At 41.8% G+C, this 20,757-nt stretch overlaps 1 protein-coding gene across 1 annotated transcript in view; it reads right to left on the bottom strand.

Annotated features, from left to right (window-relative positions):
- The window catches only part of GALNT17 (polypeptide N-acetylgalactosaminyltransferase 17), a 369,771-nt gene that overhangs the window by 71,119 nt on the left and 277,895 nt on the right, over positions 1-20,757 (bottom strand). The window contains exon 6 of the mRNA XM_083174082.1: positions 10,853-10,970. Within this exon, the coding sequence (XP_083030208.1) occupies positions 10,853-10,970 (118 nt within the window). The remainder of the gene's footprint in view (positions 1-10,852; positions 10,971-20,757) is intronic.

A 20,757-nucleotide genomic window follows, 5' to 3' on the forward strand; every position in this document is an offset into this window, starting at 1 on the left:
AACATCCAGAAACATGTGGCCATGTTCACCAGATACATAGACGATCTATTTATGATCTGGACGGGGGGTGAAGCGAGCCTGTCAAAGCTCATCGATGACATCAACGCCCGAGAGTCACCCATCAAGCTCACTCACGCTGTTTCCGACGAGAAAATCAGCTATCTTGATGTCCTGATTAACAATAACAACGGAGTATTGTCCACGACGGTTTTTTCAAAACCAACCGACAGGAATACCCTGTTGAGGGCGAACAGTTTTAACCCCAGGCCCTTAAAGAGGGGACTCCCCAAGTCCCAAATGGTGAGAGCAGCCAGAATAACAAGTGATAGAACCATCTTACCTGCAGTGTTGGACAACTTTATTGACAAATTCCAGCAGAGAGGATATGATCCCAAGGTCTTGAAACAACAGAAGCTGGAGGTGCTGGGCTTAGAGCGTAAAAACCTTTTGGAAGGTACACACAATTAGAATCAAACGCAACAAGAAATTCTACCCTTTGTCACCAGGTATAACTCTTCCAGTGCCATTTTACCAAGAGCTACCCGAGCATTATGGCCTATTATAAAAACGGACAGAAGCCTACCTGGGTTTCATAACAAAAGGCCAATGCTGTGTTATACCAAAGGCAAGAGCATAAAGGACACTCTAGTCCACAATGACATTACGGGGTTTCAGGCAGCAAACAGCACCCCTAGTAATTTCTTGAGCCGGGCACCAGGATGCTACAGGTGCATCAAATGTACCACGTGCCAACACATGGTCAATGGCACCCACTTTGTGCACCCCAAAACTGAGAAGCGGTTCCCCATAAGACATGTCCTGACGTGCACCTCCACACACATTGTGTATGTTATTACCTGCCCATGTAAACTCACCTATGTGGGAAAAACCATAAGGACAATGAGAGAAAGGATGGCTTTGCATCGCTCAGCTATAAGTCAGGCACTCATTGGAAAAGGGAATGAGCAACCCGTGGCGAAACATTTCGCCCAAGAAAAGCACAAACTCAGTGATATGAAGCATATGGCGGTAGACCATATACCAGAGGGCCTACGCAGGGGAGACAGAGAGGGGAAACTGCTACGCCTGGAAACAAGATGGATCCATCGCCTTGACTCTGTGAAACCGATGGGGCTGAATGATAGACTCCCATTGAGCGTTTTTCTGTAATGGCAGCCTGAGACATAACACCCACACCACGTCAAAAACACGCCGGAGGAAGACCACTGGGACTCCCACACCAATAGAACTATATCAGCTTCTAACTTCAATTAGAGCTTAAACTGGGGAACTTTTTCCCAAAAATTGTGTGCTTTTGCTTCTTCTTCGCTTAATCTTACTGTCCCTTTCACTTTTTCTTCCAGTGTATATTACTATGTTGAACTTGTATCCCAAGTGGGTATACATACTCAGGTCTTATACAGACCCTAACAGTGTGCTTTTTTCTTCTCTCCGCTTCTTCTTGCTGTCCCTGTTATTTTCTTCTAATGTTATATATCATGTAAGCCTGACTTAGAATTCACCAGCGTGTGCCTAGTTGATGTGGCCCTAATCGCCACTCCAGCACCTCCAGCTTCTGACCACCATCTATCCCTCATAGTAGGGTTATTTGTGTGCTTTTTCTTCTCTCCTCTTGCTCTTACTGTCCCTATAATTTTTTCTGATTGTATATTATGCCTTTTTGTGCCCTATTATAGATAAATGTGGTAGGTCCGTCCGAGTGCGCCACAGGTCTCCCTGTTGGCCTCCAAACAGGTCCCCTTTTAGGTTAATGACCGGTTCCATGTGTCCTATAGCCCTACTTGCGTTACCTTGTCGACACACGGCCAGTCGACTACTGGCAGAGTTGTGCCACTTAGCTCCCTCTTGTATTCATCCTCGCAACAGTGGTTCCCATAGACAGATACCCATGGGCCAATCAACACAGCTACCCAATTACATTGGGATCTCCAATTGGGAAGCCAGCCATAGTATGTCCACCCCAGCCAGCCGATTATGGCTGATTCTGTGTGCTTTTCTTTCCCTCCGCTTCTTCTTTCTATCCCTGTGATTTTCTTCCATTGTCTTTTATATTGTATATCACAACAGTATAGTCCACTGACTGTATTATAATAATGACGACACGGATCGTGTTACATGTCGACTTAATTCCAACCTACCCTGGCCACGACAAAATAGGTGCCTTGTGACACCTAAAAGGTGTATTCCCATATTTATTCCCAAAAGTTTACTACCCATCCTAATGACTGCACCCACAGACTGATCCTGTCCCCATCCTCTACAGACCGTCCCTGATTCAGACTCTTTAAGCACAGTCTTTATACTTATAGGGATTATGGACGAGCAGTTAATCGAATTGCAGGCTTTTTAATTTTAATTTTTATAGCATCACCATTACTGGCATTTGTCTCCCCTGACATTCGCAGTATTTTTATACTTATGATGTACACGAGATTTGTATATGCATTTCACCCATTAATTTCTTTTCACAGGCAGCGTGAGCCGCTGGAGCAATGGTGCCGCTGGGAGGAACACGCTAGTTGCACTTGGTTACCATGACCACGTCAGAGCTTGCGTTTCAAGCTCTGACTTTCTGACACATCCGGCAGCGCTAACGTCCGGTACGTCACTTCCGCCCATACCCCCACCGCCACGGCAGCCGGAGCGCAGCGTCCCACGCCGCCCCTCTCACACCACTTCTTATTTAAGGTAAGATCTTTAAGTTGTTTGTTGTTATCACACACCTTGACAAAGGGGCGCAGCCCCGAAACGTTGGACTTCACCTGTTGTGAATATACTGATTTTTTTGCAAAGACCCACGAGTGCCAGCCTGTTTTTTTCTATATATATATATTTTCAGCAAAAAAAGCTTCCAACGTTTCGGGGTATGTGACACCCCTTTGTCAAGGTTATACGTGCAATTTTAACCTTGTTTTATACTTTGCACGTATAACCTTGACAAAGGGGTGTCACATACCCCGAAACGTTGGAAGCTTTTTTTGCTGAAAATATATTTTTTCAAAAAATCCCCAGAGTGCCGCTGTTGTCTCTCCACCATTCTGTACTTCTGTTCCTGAAGGCACCTGGGTTACCTGTACTGCTGGAGGAGTGCCAGGCCTACACCTCTACCTCTATATATATATATATATATATATATATATATATATCATAGTGTAGCTGGTACGAGGTTTCTTTAAAACGAGAATGTACCACCACAATTATGCAAATAGTAATTCATTTATATGATACAAGAGGAGAATGTATAATAAACGCTTTTGAAGCAAACAGTTGAGATAATTAATAGTTTAATTAGTATTATTCTTCTATGACATGGCAATGGGTACTTAGCTATAATACTATTATAAAAATGAATAATGTATTTATTGATTAATTACATATATACAACAGGTATATAAAACATGTAATTAGCATTAAATGCAGGCAATCATGTTTTGCTCATTTTACAGTTTACACATTGCAGGAGGCAATCTTGCACACTTAGATTTGTCTTTCATTCTGATTTTCATAGAATTTTACTCAATGGTAACAATTAATATAAACTATCAAAAATACAATTATGTTAAGCAGCAACTAATTTAAAACTACTTTTACAATTTTTATTATTACCAGAGAGGAAATGTTTTGGGTTTCAGCAAATCTGGATCTGGTGGTTATGGATTCACAAAAAGCATATATAGATGGAACAAAAACAAGCCTCCAAAATACTCATTTTGGTGCATAAATGGAAATATGCGTATATTTATACATATTTGAAACACTATCCTGCAGTAGCATTTGATGCTTTGTTTGGGGAAATACCATCTCTGTTCACCAGTGATAAAAACGAACCAGTACAAAAAAAATGCTCAATGGTTGGCCAGGAATACCTTGTCACCAATGCATGGATTTTCAGGATATGAAAGAATATCTATAGAATTTAAAAGTACTACTAATCCAAAAACGTCATAAACCATGTGCTCACGGAAAAAACACACTGCAATATCTGAGATCTGATCAAGTGACAATGATGTTTTGCCATGTCTTGGTAGGAGCAAGGTACAGTAGTTTCATATTTTTCTGAGGCTCAATCCTTTTATGTAATATTTGGGTTTGCCATATTAACTTTAATCCATATAGCACATTAGAATGTAAATAAGAGCTGTCAGTAGTTTGTCTTAAATAAATGTATGAAGTATAGTCAGTGCTATTTTTCAGCAGGAACCAGCAGGAACTCAGTTCCTGAACCTCTAATTAAATATGACAACATCAGGAACTGAAAATCTACTTTCCATAAGATAAGTTGTATTTTAGAGTCACCTGTGAGTGCCTTTGTTTCTAAATACAATATATAGATCTCTCACTCTCTCTCTACCTCTCTCTATTATATATATATTTTTTTAATTTAATTGACCCGCCCCCCCAGACCTATTAGTTCCTGGACCTATTTTTCTAGAAAAATAGTACTGAGTATAGTACTGTATGTAGGTATACAGACGAACAACATAAATCAAAATGACCATACTTGAAACATTCTCAAAATTTGACTCTACTATTTAAAGCAAGAACCACGCAAGGCTAGATTTTTTTTTACTGTAAACAAAACCCCCTCACTGAAAATAGGATATATTGCTTTTTGCATAGCCTCTTATAAACTTGCATTAATACTTGGTATTATGGCACAGGATTTTTTTCCAGTAAATGGTGTTATAAAGAAACAATTATACTACTTATATTGATATGTTCTAATTTTAATATAAATGTTACTAACCTCTACGTTTGATTTTGCAACTGTTTGCCATGGGTAAAAAAAAAGACCCCGTGAAACACGGCTTATGATAACAGCTAGTTTGGTTAGTGTTTTGAAATGTTCTGTTAAAACTTGGGATCTTATTGGCATATCTTAATAAAAATAAGGAACTGTAGCATGTCATGACATCAAGGTGTTTTGTTATCCCATCTATTGACCGATCAATCAATCAACCAATAAATCAATCAATTATTAAGTTTCCTCAAGCCTACTTAACAAGTGGTATCTGGACCACCACAATCGTTCTGTTATTGCCAACTCAGAATTTTGTTATTGACAGAAAATCATTTTTAATTAGGCAATATTAATAATTAATACTTTTGTGTTAATACATTTATAAAAATAAAAATATAGTTCTTTTTTGAGTTTTTTCTAAAGCTCAAATAAAGATTACCTTCTATAGTGTGGTTGAAAATAACAAATGGATTTCATAATAATAAAACTATCATGTCATTTATCAAATATTGCCCATAGAATATCAGTTCAGTGTTTCTTATGAAATCATTAATTAAAATAAAACTTAGGGGCCTCTTCAGAGCCGTTCGGTTGGGCTGAGAATTAGCAGCCGGTACGATTATTGAACGACCTGCATGTGCATGGTGCGCTGTGTGCATGTGTGACCTGTTTGCCCGAAAGTAGCGAACAATGACTAGCCTTCGCTCGTTGCTCGCAGGGTGATTGACACCCTGTGGGCATTTGGGGGCATGTCACCGGCATTTTCTAGGCATCCCCCAGATAACACGGACATTCCCCAGCCATTGCGAGGGAGGGCCACTGATGTCATTAGCAGCCTCCTTCTGTGCAAAGCCGAGTTCTGGCTCACTCAGCACTGCGAGCAGATTGAAACATATTTTGATGGTGAGCCAATTTATGGTCCCCATTTGGGCCCAATTGTGCAGGATAGGTCTCTCTGCCTATATTTACCTGCTTGCACAAATTGTTTATTTGTGAATGCCACGTAAACAGCAGCAGAGTTCAAAGGAGAAATGTGGCACCCCACATCTGTTGAATTACATGTCCCACCATGTCAGTGGCTCGAAATCACTGGAAAGATGCAGCTCATAGCATACAGACTTTGCTACACAAACTACAGGGACAACAGGGGTTAACTAAGCTAGGGAAAATAGCATTATTGCCAGCAACTAGTCCAGAGGCACACCTGTGTGTGTAGACTGTGTGAACAGCAGGGACAGCAAGCAAGAGCCATGGTAGTAGTAGCCTGGCCTGTGTGGAGGCAGAAGCAGAGAGTGTGGTGGGGTAAGCAAACAGTACCCCATTATGTGAGCTCACAGTGGTATGTACCTCAGTCAGCCCTAAGTCTGCTTACAGGCAACCCATCTCTAATGTGCAACACCCAGCAAGTTCCTGTTACACTAATAGGGATAAGAATGCCCCAAATAAGTAGAGTCTATTCCCTGTATAGTCCATCAGTCAGCACCAGGGCTAATCAAATGTCACAATGACTTTCATGCTGCAATATTACTGACTAGAGTACTGTCTATCTATCTATCTATCTATCTATCTATCTATCTATCTATCTATCTATCTATCTATCTATATATATATACACACAAAAAACCTGCACTCTCACCCTCATAGGAGATAGCTGCTGGGGTGCCGTATAAATAGCAGTCCAGAGATGCCCACAATACAGACAATTCCCCTAGGGAAAAAACAGCACTCTCCAGACTTGCAGATAATGTCATCTGTATTCATTGTCCAATTTATTTGTTAAATGTAGAGCCTGCGGAAGTTTCGGTCCCTGAGGACCTTTCTCAAGGCAGCACTAGGTTCAGCAAATAGATCCAAGTGCAAAGATAACAGTTAAATATAGGGAACTGTGCTTTCAATAAGGACTTTTTGGTTCACGACAATAATTTGGTGTAGATGTTTTAAGCGGCTAAACTCAACTACAATGAGTGCGATCAACAGTATCAATTGAATTTCTCCGAGACTGGGGGATTGGGAGAGGGGTGGGTTGATAAACAACTAAATTCCACCCTATCACAACTAGTAGTAGTAGTAGTACGTTTATTTATAAGGCGCCGCAAAGTGTCCGCAGCGCCGTACATAGCAAACAAAAAAACTAATTACAAGGTAACGTACAGGGTGTGTTGAAAGATACAGTATAAATAGGGGTATAGCTGGTAGAACTAAAATCAGCATCAGTTCTGAAGTAGGTGTCAAAATTGTCGAGGAGACTGAAGATGAAGTAGAGGAAGGGAAGAACAGGACAGGAGCACAGGTGAGGTAAAGAGGTAGGGTGAGTACGTGAGGAAGGAGGACCCTACTCATAAGAGTTAACATACTAAAAGGAGGTGGGTGGACGAAAGAAAAACAACAGGATAAGTAGGAACGGAGGGGAACGGAGGCAGGATAGGAGGATCAAAAGAGGTTAGGAGGAGGGATAGGCTAGTCGAAAAAAGTGGGTTTTGAGGGAGCGCTTGAAGGAGGTAAGGGAATCAGAAAGCCTGATGGGTGGCGGGAGGTTGTTCCAGTGCAGGGGGGCAGCGCGAGAGAAGTCTTGGACACGGGAGTGGGAGGAGGTGATTAGGTGAGAGGTCAGTCGGCGGTCAGCGATGGAGCGAAGAGGACGGGAGGGAGTGTGGATAGAGATCAGTGAAGAGAGGTAAGGAGCGGTGGAGGAGGAGAGAGCCTTGTAGGTGGTGGTGAGGAGTTTAAAGAGAACTCAGAAAGGAATGGGGAGCCAGTAAAGAGATAAACAGAGGGGGGAGGTGGAGGTAGAGCGGCGGGAGAGGAAGATGAGCCTAGCAGCAGCGTTAAGAATGGATTGGAGAGGTGCGAGGTGGGTGAGAGGTAGCCCAGAGAGAAGGATGTTGCAGTAGTCAAGGCGGGAGATGATAAGAGAGTGAATGAGAATTTTGGTCGCCTCAGTGGAGAGGAATGGTCTGATGCGTGAGATGTTGCGTAGGTGAAAGCGGCAAGACTGTGAGAGAGCACGAATGTGGGGGGTGAAAGAGAGGGAGGAGTCAATGATGACACCGAGGCAGCGCGTTTGGTCGGTGGACGTGATCTCGGTTTCACCAATGCTGATGGAGATAGTGGGAGAAGAGGGGATGTTCGGGGGATGGAAGATTAGAAGTTCAGTTTTAGCCATGTTTAGTTTCAGGAAGCGTTGGGTCATCCAGGCTGAGATGGCCGTGAGGCATTCGGAGACCTTGGACAGGAGTGATGGGGATAGGTCGGGGGAGGAGAGATAGATTAGGGTATCATCAGCATAAAGGTGGTAATGAAAACCATAGGAGCTGATGAGGGTGCCCAGAGAGGTGGTGTAGAGGGAGAAGAGGAGAGGCCCAAGGACTGACCCTTGGGGAACACCGACTGGCTGGGGGGTAGTAGGAGAGTAGGAGCTCAGAGTGGAGATGGAGAAGGAGCGATCGGAGAGGTATGAGGTGAACCAGGAGAAGACCGTGCCAGTGATGCCAAAGGAGCGGAGGGTGTTGAGCAGGAGAGGGTGGTCAACAGTGTCAAAGGCAGCCGACAGATCAAGCTGGATGAGGATAGAGAAGAGGCCTTTGGATTTAGCCGATAGTAGATCGTTAGTGACTTTGGTCAGGGCAGTTTCAGTGGAATGTAAAGGGCGGAACCCGGATTGGAGGGGGTCTAGAATGGAGTTAGCAGTAAGGTGGCTTAGGAGACGATTATATACAACTGATACAAACACAGCAGTATTTTCCCCTGAACCATGTATGACTTTTACCAAGGCCACTTCTGATTTTTTAAAGCATTTTCACCTGTAAATAATACAGTTCATTTGTCAGCAGTCAGCTAACCTACCAAAATGTTTTTGGATTGTATCAGGAAGCCCGTGCAAGCAAAAAGAGAGCACACAACCCCACAAAGATGCTGCCCTGTTCAGAATCTAAGACCTGGTAATGAACCTGCATTTTTGAAGAGCGAGCGATTATCGGTCAACTGCCCATGCATACAGATCGTAGTGCACATGTGGAAGGCTATTTTGAGAAAAAAAAAATGAGCATCTTTTTTGATCGCTAGCCATTCCTTAGTTGATAGACAGGAATCTTTCATATGGAGGTGGTAACCAGCCATTTCTGGAAATGTCAGTGAAAATGCAGGCATGCATGGGACATCAGCTCGGACCTCAATCAGCCTGTTCCTAGCACACTGTTCTTGGGTTATGCACAGAATGCACACATTGAACAAATCATTTGAATGTGAGTGAGGTTGCGAACGGTTTGCAGTTATTCGCTGATCTGCGATATTTTCTCAAGCCTTTCAAAGCCTTGCACAGGGTAGGATTTCACTCTGGCGGAGCAGCAAGAAGAAGTGATCAGGCTTAAATAACCACCCAAAACAGCTACACCCAAAACAGCTACGGTCTTCTAAATTATACATATGACAAAATGATAAAAAAATAATGGGAATAATAATATATTAACTTTGCTTCTGGTTCATAATAACTTAAAAGTCTATTTAAAATATATTCATACTTTATATTTGGTATTCCTATACTCAGGAGTAGATGTGGATTGAAATTTAGGGTAACCTAATAGAGCTGTGCTTTTTATCTGAACTCTTTTGGCAAGTTTCCTTGTGCTTTGCTCTAAAATGAAAATCTCTTTTTGGTTCCGCCAGCAAGTCATGTATTTTACTGCTGCTGAGCTATACAATATATGTATATATATAAAATGCCGCTTTGTCTGCCTGCTATAGATAAATTGGCTACAAAATGACCCAACATTTTCAATCACAGCTCCCATGGAGGAAAAAAAAATACAATGTAGCCATTTAAGAGTGCATGAAATGTTCAGACTGACTGGCACATTACTATTAGTATCTTTTATTTATTTTATTTAAGACACCACAAGGGTTCCAATGCATTTATATAAAGGGATAAAACTAACAACAGGCATTAAGTATAGACTAATACTACAAACAGTACAGTACATACATTCACATGAATACATAATCAGAGTGGGCAGCTACCATCAGAGGTGTCACTAAGGTGCAGGTCGTGGAGGAGCTGGGTGACGAAGTATAACACTCTCTTGCAGCACTTGGCTCCTGTCATAGAGGAGGAGCAAACAGTTCAGACACTAGTCTCCTGCAGCAACTCAGCATTTCCGGAGATGTTGGACACACCCCTAGATTGATGCAATTGAGATTCCCTATGAGGCCATGCACCCTTTTTGTTATTCCATTTTACGAGCATGCAGAGGGGATACAGACTCTGTGATGCCTCTTGATATCATAATTGTGTAGCTTACTGTCTATGGGGCAGATGTATTAAGCCTTAACAAGAGATAAATGCAAGGGTGATAAAGAGAGACAAATGTCCAGCCAATCAGCTCCTTACTGACTTTTTTCAAACACAGCCTGTGACATGCAGTTAGCAGGTGATTGGCTGGACATTTATCTCTCTTTAATCACCCTTGCATTTATCTCTTGTTAAGGCCTAATACATCTGCCCCTCTAAGGGATATGGGTGGATTCAATGGATACAAGGAGGATGGCATGTACTTCAGAGACAGCTACAGTAAACCAGATCAACTATAACTTACATATTTTAGTTTATATAAAAGTTGGGAGTTTTTTTAATTTCTTTTAAATTTTGATCCAATGCGAGATACATTTTGTGATATTTTGAAGTCTCATATAGAGTGAATATGTGAAAGTTGTGTATTCTTGGTGAAAATGAAAGTTTTTTTTTTACATCTCCATGTTAAAAAACTAAATACAACCCCTGCAAGGCACTGATAAGATATGTTTTCATTTTAAAGCTTAATTACTTTTTGATAAATTTAACAGACTTTAAAAATAAATCAGTAAAGATAGCATTTGCAAAAGTTTATAATTAGCAGGAAATTAGAACGCAACAGAAATAGAAAATAATTTCCAGTGAATTAGATGCAACACAAGGAAATTATTCTGGTAATTGCGGTATATCATTATCATTTGACTCTGGTACCATAATTTTCCACTACCCTCAATTTCTTTTGTGCATTCATCAATTTTGTCTCACACAGTATAGATAAGAATGAGGCTAAAAATAGTTTCACAAACCTTTATACCGAGTTCAATGTTTTCTCCCCCATATACATCCATTCCAGGATCCAGTAGGCCAATCTCTCCGAAGAACAGTCTGTTCACAACAAACGAGCAGCCAATCATGGCAGGTGTTCTGAGAACAACAAAAATAGAAGATTTATCATCAGTAACACTATAAAAGTTGTAACATTTACATATGGTCTATATACTAACTTTTAACGTAACAGTCTTCAAATAAATATTTTACAAAAGATGTTTAAATCATTACTTTATTTCAGTATTTCATCAATATCCTATATAATAAAAGTCTAACAATGCTCCTCATTTCTATTGGTTAATTTGTGCGTGCCACTAGGTGGCTCCTGAGAGAGCAATTCCACCGTTGCTCTGTTTGGCTGTACAAATTACTTTTCTGTCCTTTTGATGGGCTAGGAACTAGTATACAATATTTAACCATAACGAGTACTCATGCTAGCGATCTTACCATGGGCCAGATGCACCAAGCTTCAAAAAGTGATAAAGTGTTGAGTGTTAAACAACCAGCCAATCAGCTCTGACATTTTTCAAAGTTAGGAGCTGATTGGCTGGTTGCATCTGGTCCATACGTGTTTACATAAGATGTCAAGCTGTATCTAAAGTATGGTTTTATTAAGTATGTTTTTAATAAGTGATGGAAAGTTGAAGGTTTGCCAGATAACATAGTTAACATTAAGCAAATTGGTTCTGTGTGTGCCACAGACTCCAAGACTTATGTGCATGTGTACATATGCTTGTATCTGGCACTTGCACTAGCTTCCAGCTGGAAAGGAGAAATGAGATAGAGAAGGGGTAGTCTAATGCTGATGAGCAATGTCATTTTGTAACAGTTGCAGACCTGAATAGAAATGCAAAGGTGTCTGAGAACAAGTGCAATTATATGCAGGGCCGATGCAAGGTTTCTTGACACCCTAGGCAAAGCTACACAATGCCACCCCTAGCTACACAATACCACCCCACTCACATGCATAATTCATGTCTTTAAATATTACTATATTCATTTTTATATTTACAAACAAAAATAAATATAAAAATAATAACATTATGGGGGTATTCAATCTGGGGTTCGACTGTCAGACAGTTCTCCGGTCAATTGGTGAAAAGGGGGTATGTTGGCGAAAACGTCCATGGATTGTCAAGATCTGGCCATGATTTCAAGAATCCACAGTCAATTTTCTGTCGAGATGTCTTTTCAATGCTGTTGGATTCCTCTCTCAGAAATAGCGGCAGGGATTGAATACCCCCTATGACTGTCTACAGGGCCACCATGTAATACTAAGATAATTTATAACTCACCATGTAGAGCATTTTAGCATCCAACAGACAATCCAGAGGACATTTTAGTTGACACTACACAACACAGAGAGCATTTTAGTGTCCACAAGATAATATGTAGAGCATTTTAGATCTACCGAATGCCTGTACACCTACAGAAGAGCCGGCGGAGATTGACAGCTCAAATGGGCAGGTGCACGTAAGTGTGCCCAACCAGCTGTGATGTGAGATAGGATGGATTGGGCAGTGTGAATGGAAAACGCGCTGCCCAATCCGACAAGAGACATATCTGCCAAATAATTGAGCTGCAGTTATATCTGTTAATGTGTAATCAGCTTTAGAGGGGTGTGATATGGCGGGCAGACCATTGGTACTCCAACAGGGTGGAAAGTGCAATGAAGCCCCTTGCGGGCTTGGTGGCGAGTGCAGATTCTATTCTCCCTCTATGGGGGTTCAAACCCAACGAGGGAGAATAGCCCCTGTCAGTAGGTATCCTGACTGTCAGGCATTTAAACAGTCAGGATTCCGATGTCGGAGTACTGACAGTTGGAATCCCGTTAGTTGGGATGTCATCTGCCACCTGTTTTAGAGCTTTTGCCTGTCTGCCTCCTCTTTTTTGGCCCAGCCCTCCTCCTAGCTCCAACTTCCTCTCATACAGCTCCCCTACCTCCTATGTGCCTAAGTCCCCACTCCTCTGCTTAGAATCAACCCTGGCAGATACTTCTTCCCCTGCATTGAGCCAACAGTCACCACATTGCAGAACATGTCCCTGTAGTTCTCCTGGGGCCCGGAATTAAAAAAATAGGCAGGACCCCTCTGGGTATATCATTATATATACAATATAAGTATGAAAGGTCTACGTTATGGGATGTATTGGGCAGATGGGATGCCGGCGGTCAGAATGCCAATGCCGGAATCCAGGGAGTTGGGACAATCAATTTATATGTAGGAAGGGTTAAGTGGCAGGGGAAGGGTTAGGGTAATGCTTAATATTGTGCTGCTTGTATAAAAATAAGTTCTATATTAAATAAACATGTTTAAAGGTTGAGGTGCTGAATTGGATAATTGGATATGTGTTTTAATTAATGTAGGTAAAGAACCAGCATTGGGCTGTGGTGGGGTAAGGGGGAGGTGATCATCACCAGGCATACAGTAAGCCAAGTGTTTTATTTTTACCAACCCCACTCTCTGCTGCCATCTTCGTCTTGGCAGACTCAGGGACCCATATTGCAGCAGCAGCCCATCGGTCTGTCCCCAATTCCGCAGCTATATTTTTGCAGTCACCGGACTCCGCTTCCCTCCCATTTCTGCACTTCAAACTTCCTGGCGAGGGTCTTAATGTGCCATCAACGGCGCTCTCCCACTTCTGCTTCTAGCAGAGTGCATGTAATGGGCGGCTATGCGCCGTCAGGCCCTGTTCAACTGCTGCTGAACACATGATGTTGAAACGCACAGGTATAGGCAGCTCCTTGCAGTGCTTGCAGTGCGATTTTCAGGGGGAAGGTGCAGTGCAATAACGGAAATGGAGGGGGCAGGGGTGGAGAGAGGGAACATGTGGGAGGGTGGCCACGGCATCCCTGTTCCTCATTTGTAGTCAGAGGAGCAGCTCACCAGCCTCACCTAACAAACTAATTAAGGAAGTATTCATTGGTAGCATCATGCAACACCGCCCTTTAGTGGCCAGCGCCCATAGGTAAATGCCTAAAGCTGCCTAGTGGTGGCATCGGCCCTAATTATATGCTGCTGCTGCTGAAGATGTAGCAGTACAGTACTGTATGTTGCTATTATGTTGATTCGGAAACATAATATTTGGCTAAAAAAGGCATCCCAACTATTGGAGAAACTATAATGGATGCAGAACATGAAATGCACATGGCCAATAGGTCCAGGGAAGCCCACCATGGACCCATATAATTATACTTACCTCTATAGAGTCCCACATTGGCCAGTGCTGCAGAGTAAAAGAAATCACCCAGAAAATGGGGCAGTGGCCTTATTCCCAGGGATTATGCATGGGCAGTAGAGAGGTCATTGGGAGCAAGGTACGAGATAACAGGCATTATTGTTACAGATGTAGCCAGGCTCATTATTGCTGGGATGCATATGCACAGGCCAGGGGCATAACTATAGCACCGCAGCCCCCGCCACCGAGTGGGGGCGCTGTGCATGTGGGGGCGCCGGGGGCTGCGGTGCTATAGTTACCCCCCCCCCCAATCCCCCGCAGACTTACGTATCTTGCTGGTCCCGGTGGCTCCGTTCTTCTGATGAGGACCACAACAAAATGGCCGCCCCCATATAGCAAACAGTTCTCTGAAACTGTCTGCTGTACGGGGGTGGCCATTTTGTGGTGGTCCGCAGCAGATGAACGGACGAAGCCGCCGGGACCAGCGCGATAGGTAAGACTGCGGGGGAGGGGGTTAGCATAGGTGGCGAGGCGGCGGGGCGGCGGGGGGGGGGGTGCTCGACGGGGCGGCGGCGGTGGGTGGGTATGGGCACCCCCCCCTAACGGCGGGGGGGCGCCCAAAACGTAGCTACGCCACTGGCACAGGCACAGGCATTGCAGCATTCTGCACTAGGCTGCAAATAGTGGTAGGTCATAATCACAAACAAACATGCCACACCAGCTATGCCTAGATAAATGCATAAACATCATATCAAAGCTGAGGGTGGCTACTGTACATCCAAAATTAATGCTAAAGTTACATTTCTTTATTTTTAAACACTAACCACAAAATTAACTGTCATATACACACAACAGAATAGGTTCTTCACAATGATTATAAATGTAAAAATCCATTACATCTCTTCTTTACCCCCAAAAGCTACTACACTACCCCTAACCTCCCAGTTATATGCCATTATTGGTAAATTTGAAAAACAAACTTTCAAAACAAAACTATTATACAAAGAATATATAATGACCTCAATGCCTAAACTAAAGATAGAAACTCAGAAACAATGGCTTAAAGATATACCGACTTTGACTGATGAAGACATTTTATTAAAATATTATGACAGAACGATACGTATTGTTAAATCAGCATTAATACAAGAAACGCATTTAAAAACAGTATATCGAGCATATATATTACAGGCTCAAAGACGACACTTTGGCGCAGAGGAATCCGTGAGATGCCTGAAATGCGGAACTTTCCCTGCTACTCTAATGCGTAATATGTGGACCTGTGGGTATATAAAGAAATATTGGAATAAAATATTTAACTATATATATGAAACTTTAAATCTGAGAGTCCCTATACACCCTTTCCCTTTTCTGTTCGCCAACTTCGATGTATGGAACTTAGATGCTCAGGCTTCAAAATATATCCCCTTTCTAACTATATTGGTAACATTACCAAAAAAGCAAATATTAAGATGTTGCTTGTCCAGAAATGCTCCCTCTCTCACAGAATTACTAAACTCGCTACACCGTGCCATGAACTATGATAAATTTGATGTGCAGGTGTATTCGACAAGCTACATCAGCTTTGAGAGACGCTGGGGCCCTCTGGTGCAAGAAGAAAAAGAAAATTACACCTAACTTTTACTGACCCCAATTGTAAGACCCCGATGCCTATATTTGAGAATAGAGTCACTGTTCACTTAATTCTCACACTAACAATAGATGTTCACAATGTTGACTAAAGCATATGTAAGTAAGTAAGTAAGTAAGTAAAATTTATATAGCGCAGTTTCTCCAGCAGGACTCAAGGCGCTTACAGACATTAAAAAAAAAAAAAAAAAAAAAAAATATGTGACTCACGGACCCCCCCATTTCCTACCTATCTTTCCTTTGTCATTCCTTTTCCCATCCAAATACAATTACCTTTTTAGAATTGTAGTGTATGTTATTTGAAATGTGTATTACTACCATGGTCTATGTATACAAGGACTATGCCTATTGGTATTCCCATAAGTACCTTGTCCCGCTGTACTAGTACCTGATGTACCCTGGACCTATCGGTATAAGGGCTTGACATGGCATTGAAGAAAGATAACACGTTATGTTGGATGCCACCTCCATTCACATTCGGCCATTTATTCAATACAGTTCTTGAATATGTTACTGTACAACTTTTATGCACATTGTAATTACATTTGTAATTATTGGAAAATTCTAATAAATATATTTAAAAAAATGTAAAAATTGCATTTTCATTAAACTATGTGATTAAATAGAAAAATAAATATAAAATACAAATACATATGAATTTTTTTAATTAATGGATATGTAATTAAGTGAATTACATGAATTGTACTCAGCTTGCACTTGACCACCCCTTTAATGCTGCTCTCCAGATGTATGAAGACGTAATAAAAGAAAAATAAAAAATAGATAACCATTGTTGTGAGGTGCTTATTTGTTTTATTGTGAATCCCACCACCCATCTTTCGACCTACAGCCCACCAGCCAAATCGTCATCCTTTTACCCATTGCTGTGGAACTTTTATACCACTCTCCAGGAGCAACTAATGGGCTGTATCTTCAATCAAGGGAGACAGGCATATTCTACCTGCTGACACCATATAGCCTACTGCCATCTCACCATAAGGGAAGCCACGTTGCCAGTAACAACGAAAGTAATTTCTCCATTGCGCCCAGCATTAAGAGAGACCAACTCACCAACTTTGGGACAAATTGGCTTTACACTAACTGTAGGAACTGTATCGTAAGGACTAAGTGACTGGTGAATATATTGCACAAACAATTGCACCTTTTTATGTCTAAGTTACTCAAGTGTAGTTCTTCATATGTATATTTCTTTTATTATATTTGTTGCATATTACATTTTCTATAATCTAATTCAAAAGAAGCGTAGCGTACCTTCCTTTTTCCGTTTTACACTTAAGCCCAAATTACATATATGCAGGTGCAGGTCTGCCATGAGAAAATGTGGAGCTACTGGGCCACCCAATAACACTCACACACTGTCCCATAGACACACACAATCACTTGCTGCCTCATAACTGCCCTCCCACACACTGCTCCATAACCTCCCCCCCCCATAAAAATACACTCCCCATAGTCCCCCACACACACTACCCCACCAGACACACTACAACATATCCACACTCCCAGCTTAAGCCAGCTGATCATTCCAGGCACTGGATTGCAGCTGTCCATGCATTGATCAGGACCACCGGTAGGTGTAGACAACTATAGACAGAGTGACAGAGCTGATGGTGGTGATATTTTGAATTCATATGGATATGGATATGACAATGTCGTATTTTGAATTCAGTCAGTGGCAAGCAGCAGCTCCTGATTGGCTTCCACTCCGCAAGTTCCACTAGTGGCTGACAATGAATTCCAAACACTTCTGCCACCAGCTCTGTCTCTTCATCCATATTTGTCTGCCAATGGTCACAGTTAGCGCTACTGTCACCCAAGCCATCTCTTTGTTCGAGCACGGGATTGAAGTCCTATCCACCTTGATGGCGGCCCTGCACATATGTACTGTATCTTTATACAAATCACTGTAGGATGTATGTGTATCATAAAGATGTACATCAATTAAAATTACAGCAATTGCAATACGCTAATGGAACATAGCGTATTATACAAAATATGATGATACAAACTATGTTAAAATTTGTGTACAAATTGCCAAACATTTTTATTTGTCATAATGACCTGTAATTGTATATAGCAAATATAGGGCAAATAGTAATAGGGTGTGATTATTAGTAATGTGCGATTTGGTCAAATTGCACATTTCCTGAAAATCGCACATGCAGTAGAATGCGATTTGCAATACAAATCGCATGTTTTGCCATGACCAAAAAAATGCACATTAAAAATTGCATTAAGATGTTTTCTCAGAGAAAACATCAAAATCGCAAATGTAATAGGGTGCTGTTTTTCAAATCGAACCCTAAACATTACCAAAAAGTCACAAAAAGAAAGTAGCCCAGGTCCAAGCGGGTACGTTTGACAGAACCATACACAGATCAGTGAGATCTGTGCATGGTTCTGTCCAAAAAAGTGTCTAATACATTTTAATTATTTGAATTATTATAAAAGTAAAGGTTGCAGACAAAAATTCTATAGACCAGTTAACTCTAGGGGGGGTATTCAATCCAGGGTCACGACTGTCGGTCCATCCCAACAGCCATGACCCTGACGTTTTATTCAACTGCATATCAGCAGGTGGGTTTCAATGTCCCATCTGCCAAACGGGGAAAGGGGCATAGCCGCAAGGTACGGCCATGGACCGTCGAGATACGGCCATGATCTCGAAAATCCACAGCCATTCTCGGCAGAATGGGCCTGACAGCTTTTAAAGGCAAAATCAGCACCCGCCGCCATTTCCCCCATCAAAAATAGCAGCGGGGATTGAATATTCCCCTATTTGCCTTATAGAAAATGTTTTAGTCTGTGGGATCACTGATATTGGCCATTTTCCTGGCATTTTGCCTGTGCACAGTAAAAAAAAATCTCAGGAAAAATGGTGCAATGTCCATTTTCAAGGAGATCTGTGAATGTCCACTGGGCTCTGGTAAACCGCTAGGGTTTCCTACCACCCCTAGTGCTCATATCCCTACTTCACTATTGGCTAGAGAAGAGAGGCTCAGATGGGCCCTGTACACAGGCCTCCTCCTTTCTTAAGATACCTGGTTCTAAAACTTAAAACTATGCAGTTGGACATGAGAATACTGTAGATAATAACAATAAGGTGTTAAACTCTCTTTAAATAACTGTAGATTTTTCTCTAATGGTAAAATTTACATTTTACATTTGCATCTGAAGTCATTTTCCATCAATAAGAATAAACAATATCTAGCACAATTACAGCATAATGAAATACTCAGCATTAGATTCAGAATAAGCATTTATGTCCTTTGAGGCAATAATGCCGAATATATTTTCTCCTAATGCAAAACCAATTAGCCTAATGTGAATAACTCATCTGCCACTTCCTACATTAGTAGAGACACACTCAGCAGCTTGGTATAGAGACAAGAAATTAGAAAGAAATACCAATGACTGATACTTGATATTTACAAATGAGAAGGCGTCTTTTCCTATTAGGCATTTTGTCCTTTTTTCAGTCTGGTCTTCACAAAAGAAGCATACAGTAGTTAAAAAAAAAAAAATAATTAGAAATAAATAAATAAATATATATATATATATATATATATATATATATACATACATATATATATATATATATATATATATATATATATATATATATATATATATATATAGAGTATTTGGAGCTCCAACTGCGCACAGTCACAGGGAGAGTGGAAATGTGCTTCTCCTTTTTAAAGGTAAGTCTGCAGCCTTTTCGCCCAATGAGCCAGACCACGGCTCACAGGTGTCCCAATCACATATGCAGAAAGAGAGAGAATGGCACAACCAAGTCAGTGATCATAGAAAATTTTACTAGACAAATAAATAACTGACATACATGGTAAAAAGCAGCAAACAGCTTGCCCAACGAGTAAGATCCTTCAGAAGCGACCGGGAGTCAGTGGAAGCCGGGACTCAGTTTCCCACCGACGGTGCCTCTTTTGCTCGGACCAGGAGAGACCTGTTCAGGTCTTTGCACGATGCCGTGAAGGTAGCCACGCCTCTACGCGTTTCGTCACGTGTGGGACTTCGTCAGGAGGTGTGGTTATCCTGGATCCTAGTGTGTCTTATATCCACCTCTCAATCAGCTGGTATTCCAATCTCAATCAATACCAGCTGATTGAGAGGTGGATATAAGACACACTAGGATCCAGGATAACCACACCTCCTGACGAAGTCCCACACGTGACGAAACGCGTAGAGGCGTGGCTACCTTCACGGCATCGTGCACAGACCTGAACAGGTCTCTCCTGGTCCGAGCAAAAGAGGCACCGTCGGTGGGAAACTGAGTCCCGGCTTCCACCGACTCCCGGTCGCTTCTGAAGGATCTTACTCGTTGGGCAAGCTGTTTGCTGCTTTTTACCATGTATGTCAGTTATTTATTTGTCTAGTAAAATTTTCTATGATCACTGACTTGGTTGCGCCATTCTCTCTCTTTCTGCATATATATATATATATATATATATATATATATATATATATATATAGACACGGTGATGGCAGCACACGCTCAAATAATCAAACAGGAGTCACGTTCTTGCAGTCATCGTTTCGAAGCCTTTAATGTAATGCTTCTTCTTCCGTACAAGATCCTGAAGAAGAAGCATTACATTAAAGGCTTCGAAACGTTGACTGCAAGAACGTGACTCCTGTTTGATTATTTGAGCGTGTGCTGCCATCACCTTGTCTACATTGTTGCCCCCTGCCTGGGGAGCTATTGGCTGGCACCGCATCTACTACAGACAGGGGCGGATTTAGGGATGAGGGCACCCCTAGGCACAACAATAATGTTTACTAAGTAGGACAGTTTATAGGGGCAGTATCTGCATGTCCTATCCATTTACACTCTATTTAAGATGGAATATAGTACAGTACAGTGGATATTTTGCAGTTATTGGTACATTTTGGGCTGACAGTACTATCACAGGCATCCAAGTGCCGCCCCCAAACATGTACCGCCCCTAGGCCGGTGCCTCACGTGCCTAATGGGAAATTCGGCTCTGACTACAGATTGAGGACTGCTGCTTCA

This window comes from Crinia signifera, chromosome 2, assembly GCF_055691185.1.
Source record: "Crinia signifera chromosome 2, ASM5569118v1, whole genome shotgun sequence".
NCBI classification, from domain to species: domain Eukaryota; kingdom Metazoa; phylum Chordata; class Amphibia; order Anura; family Myobatrachidae; genus Crinia; species Crinia signifera.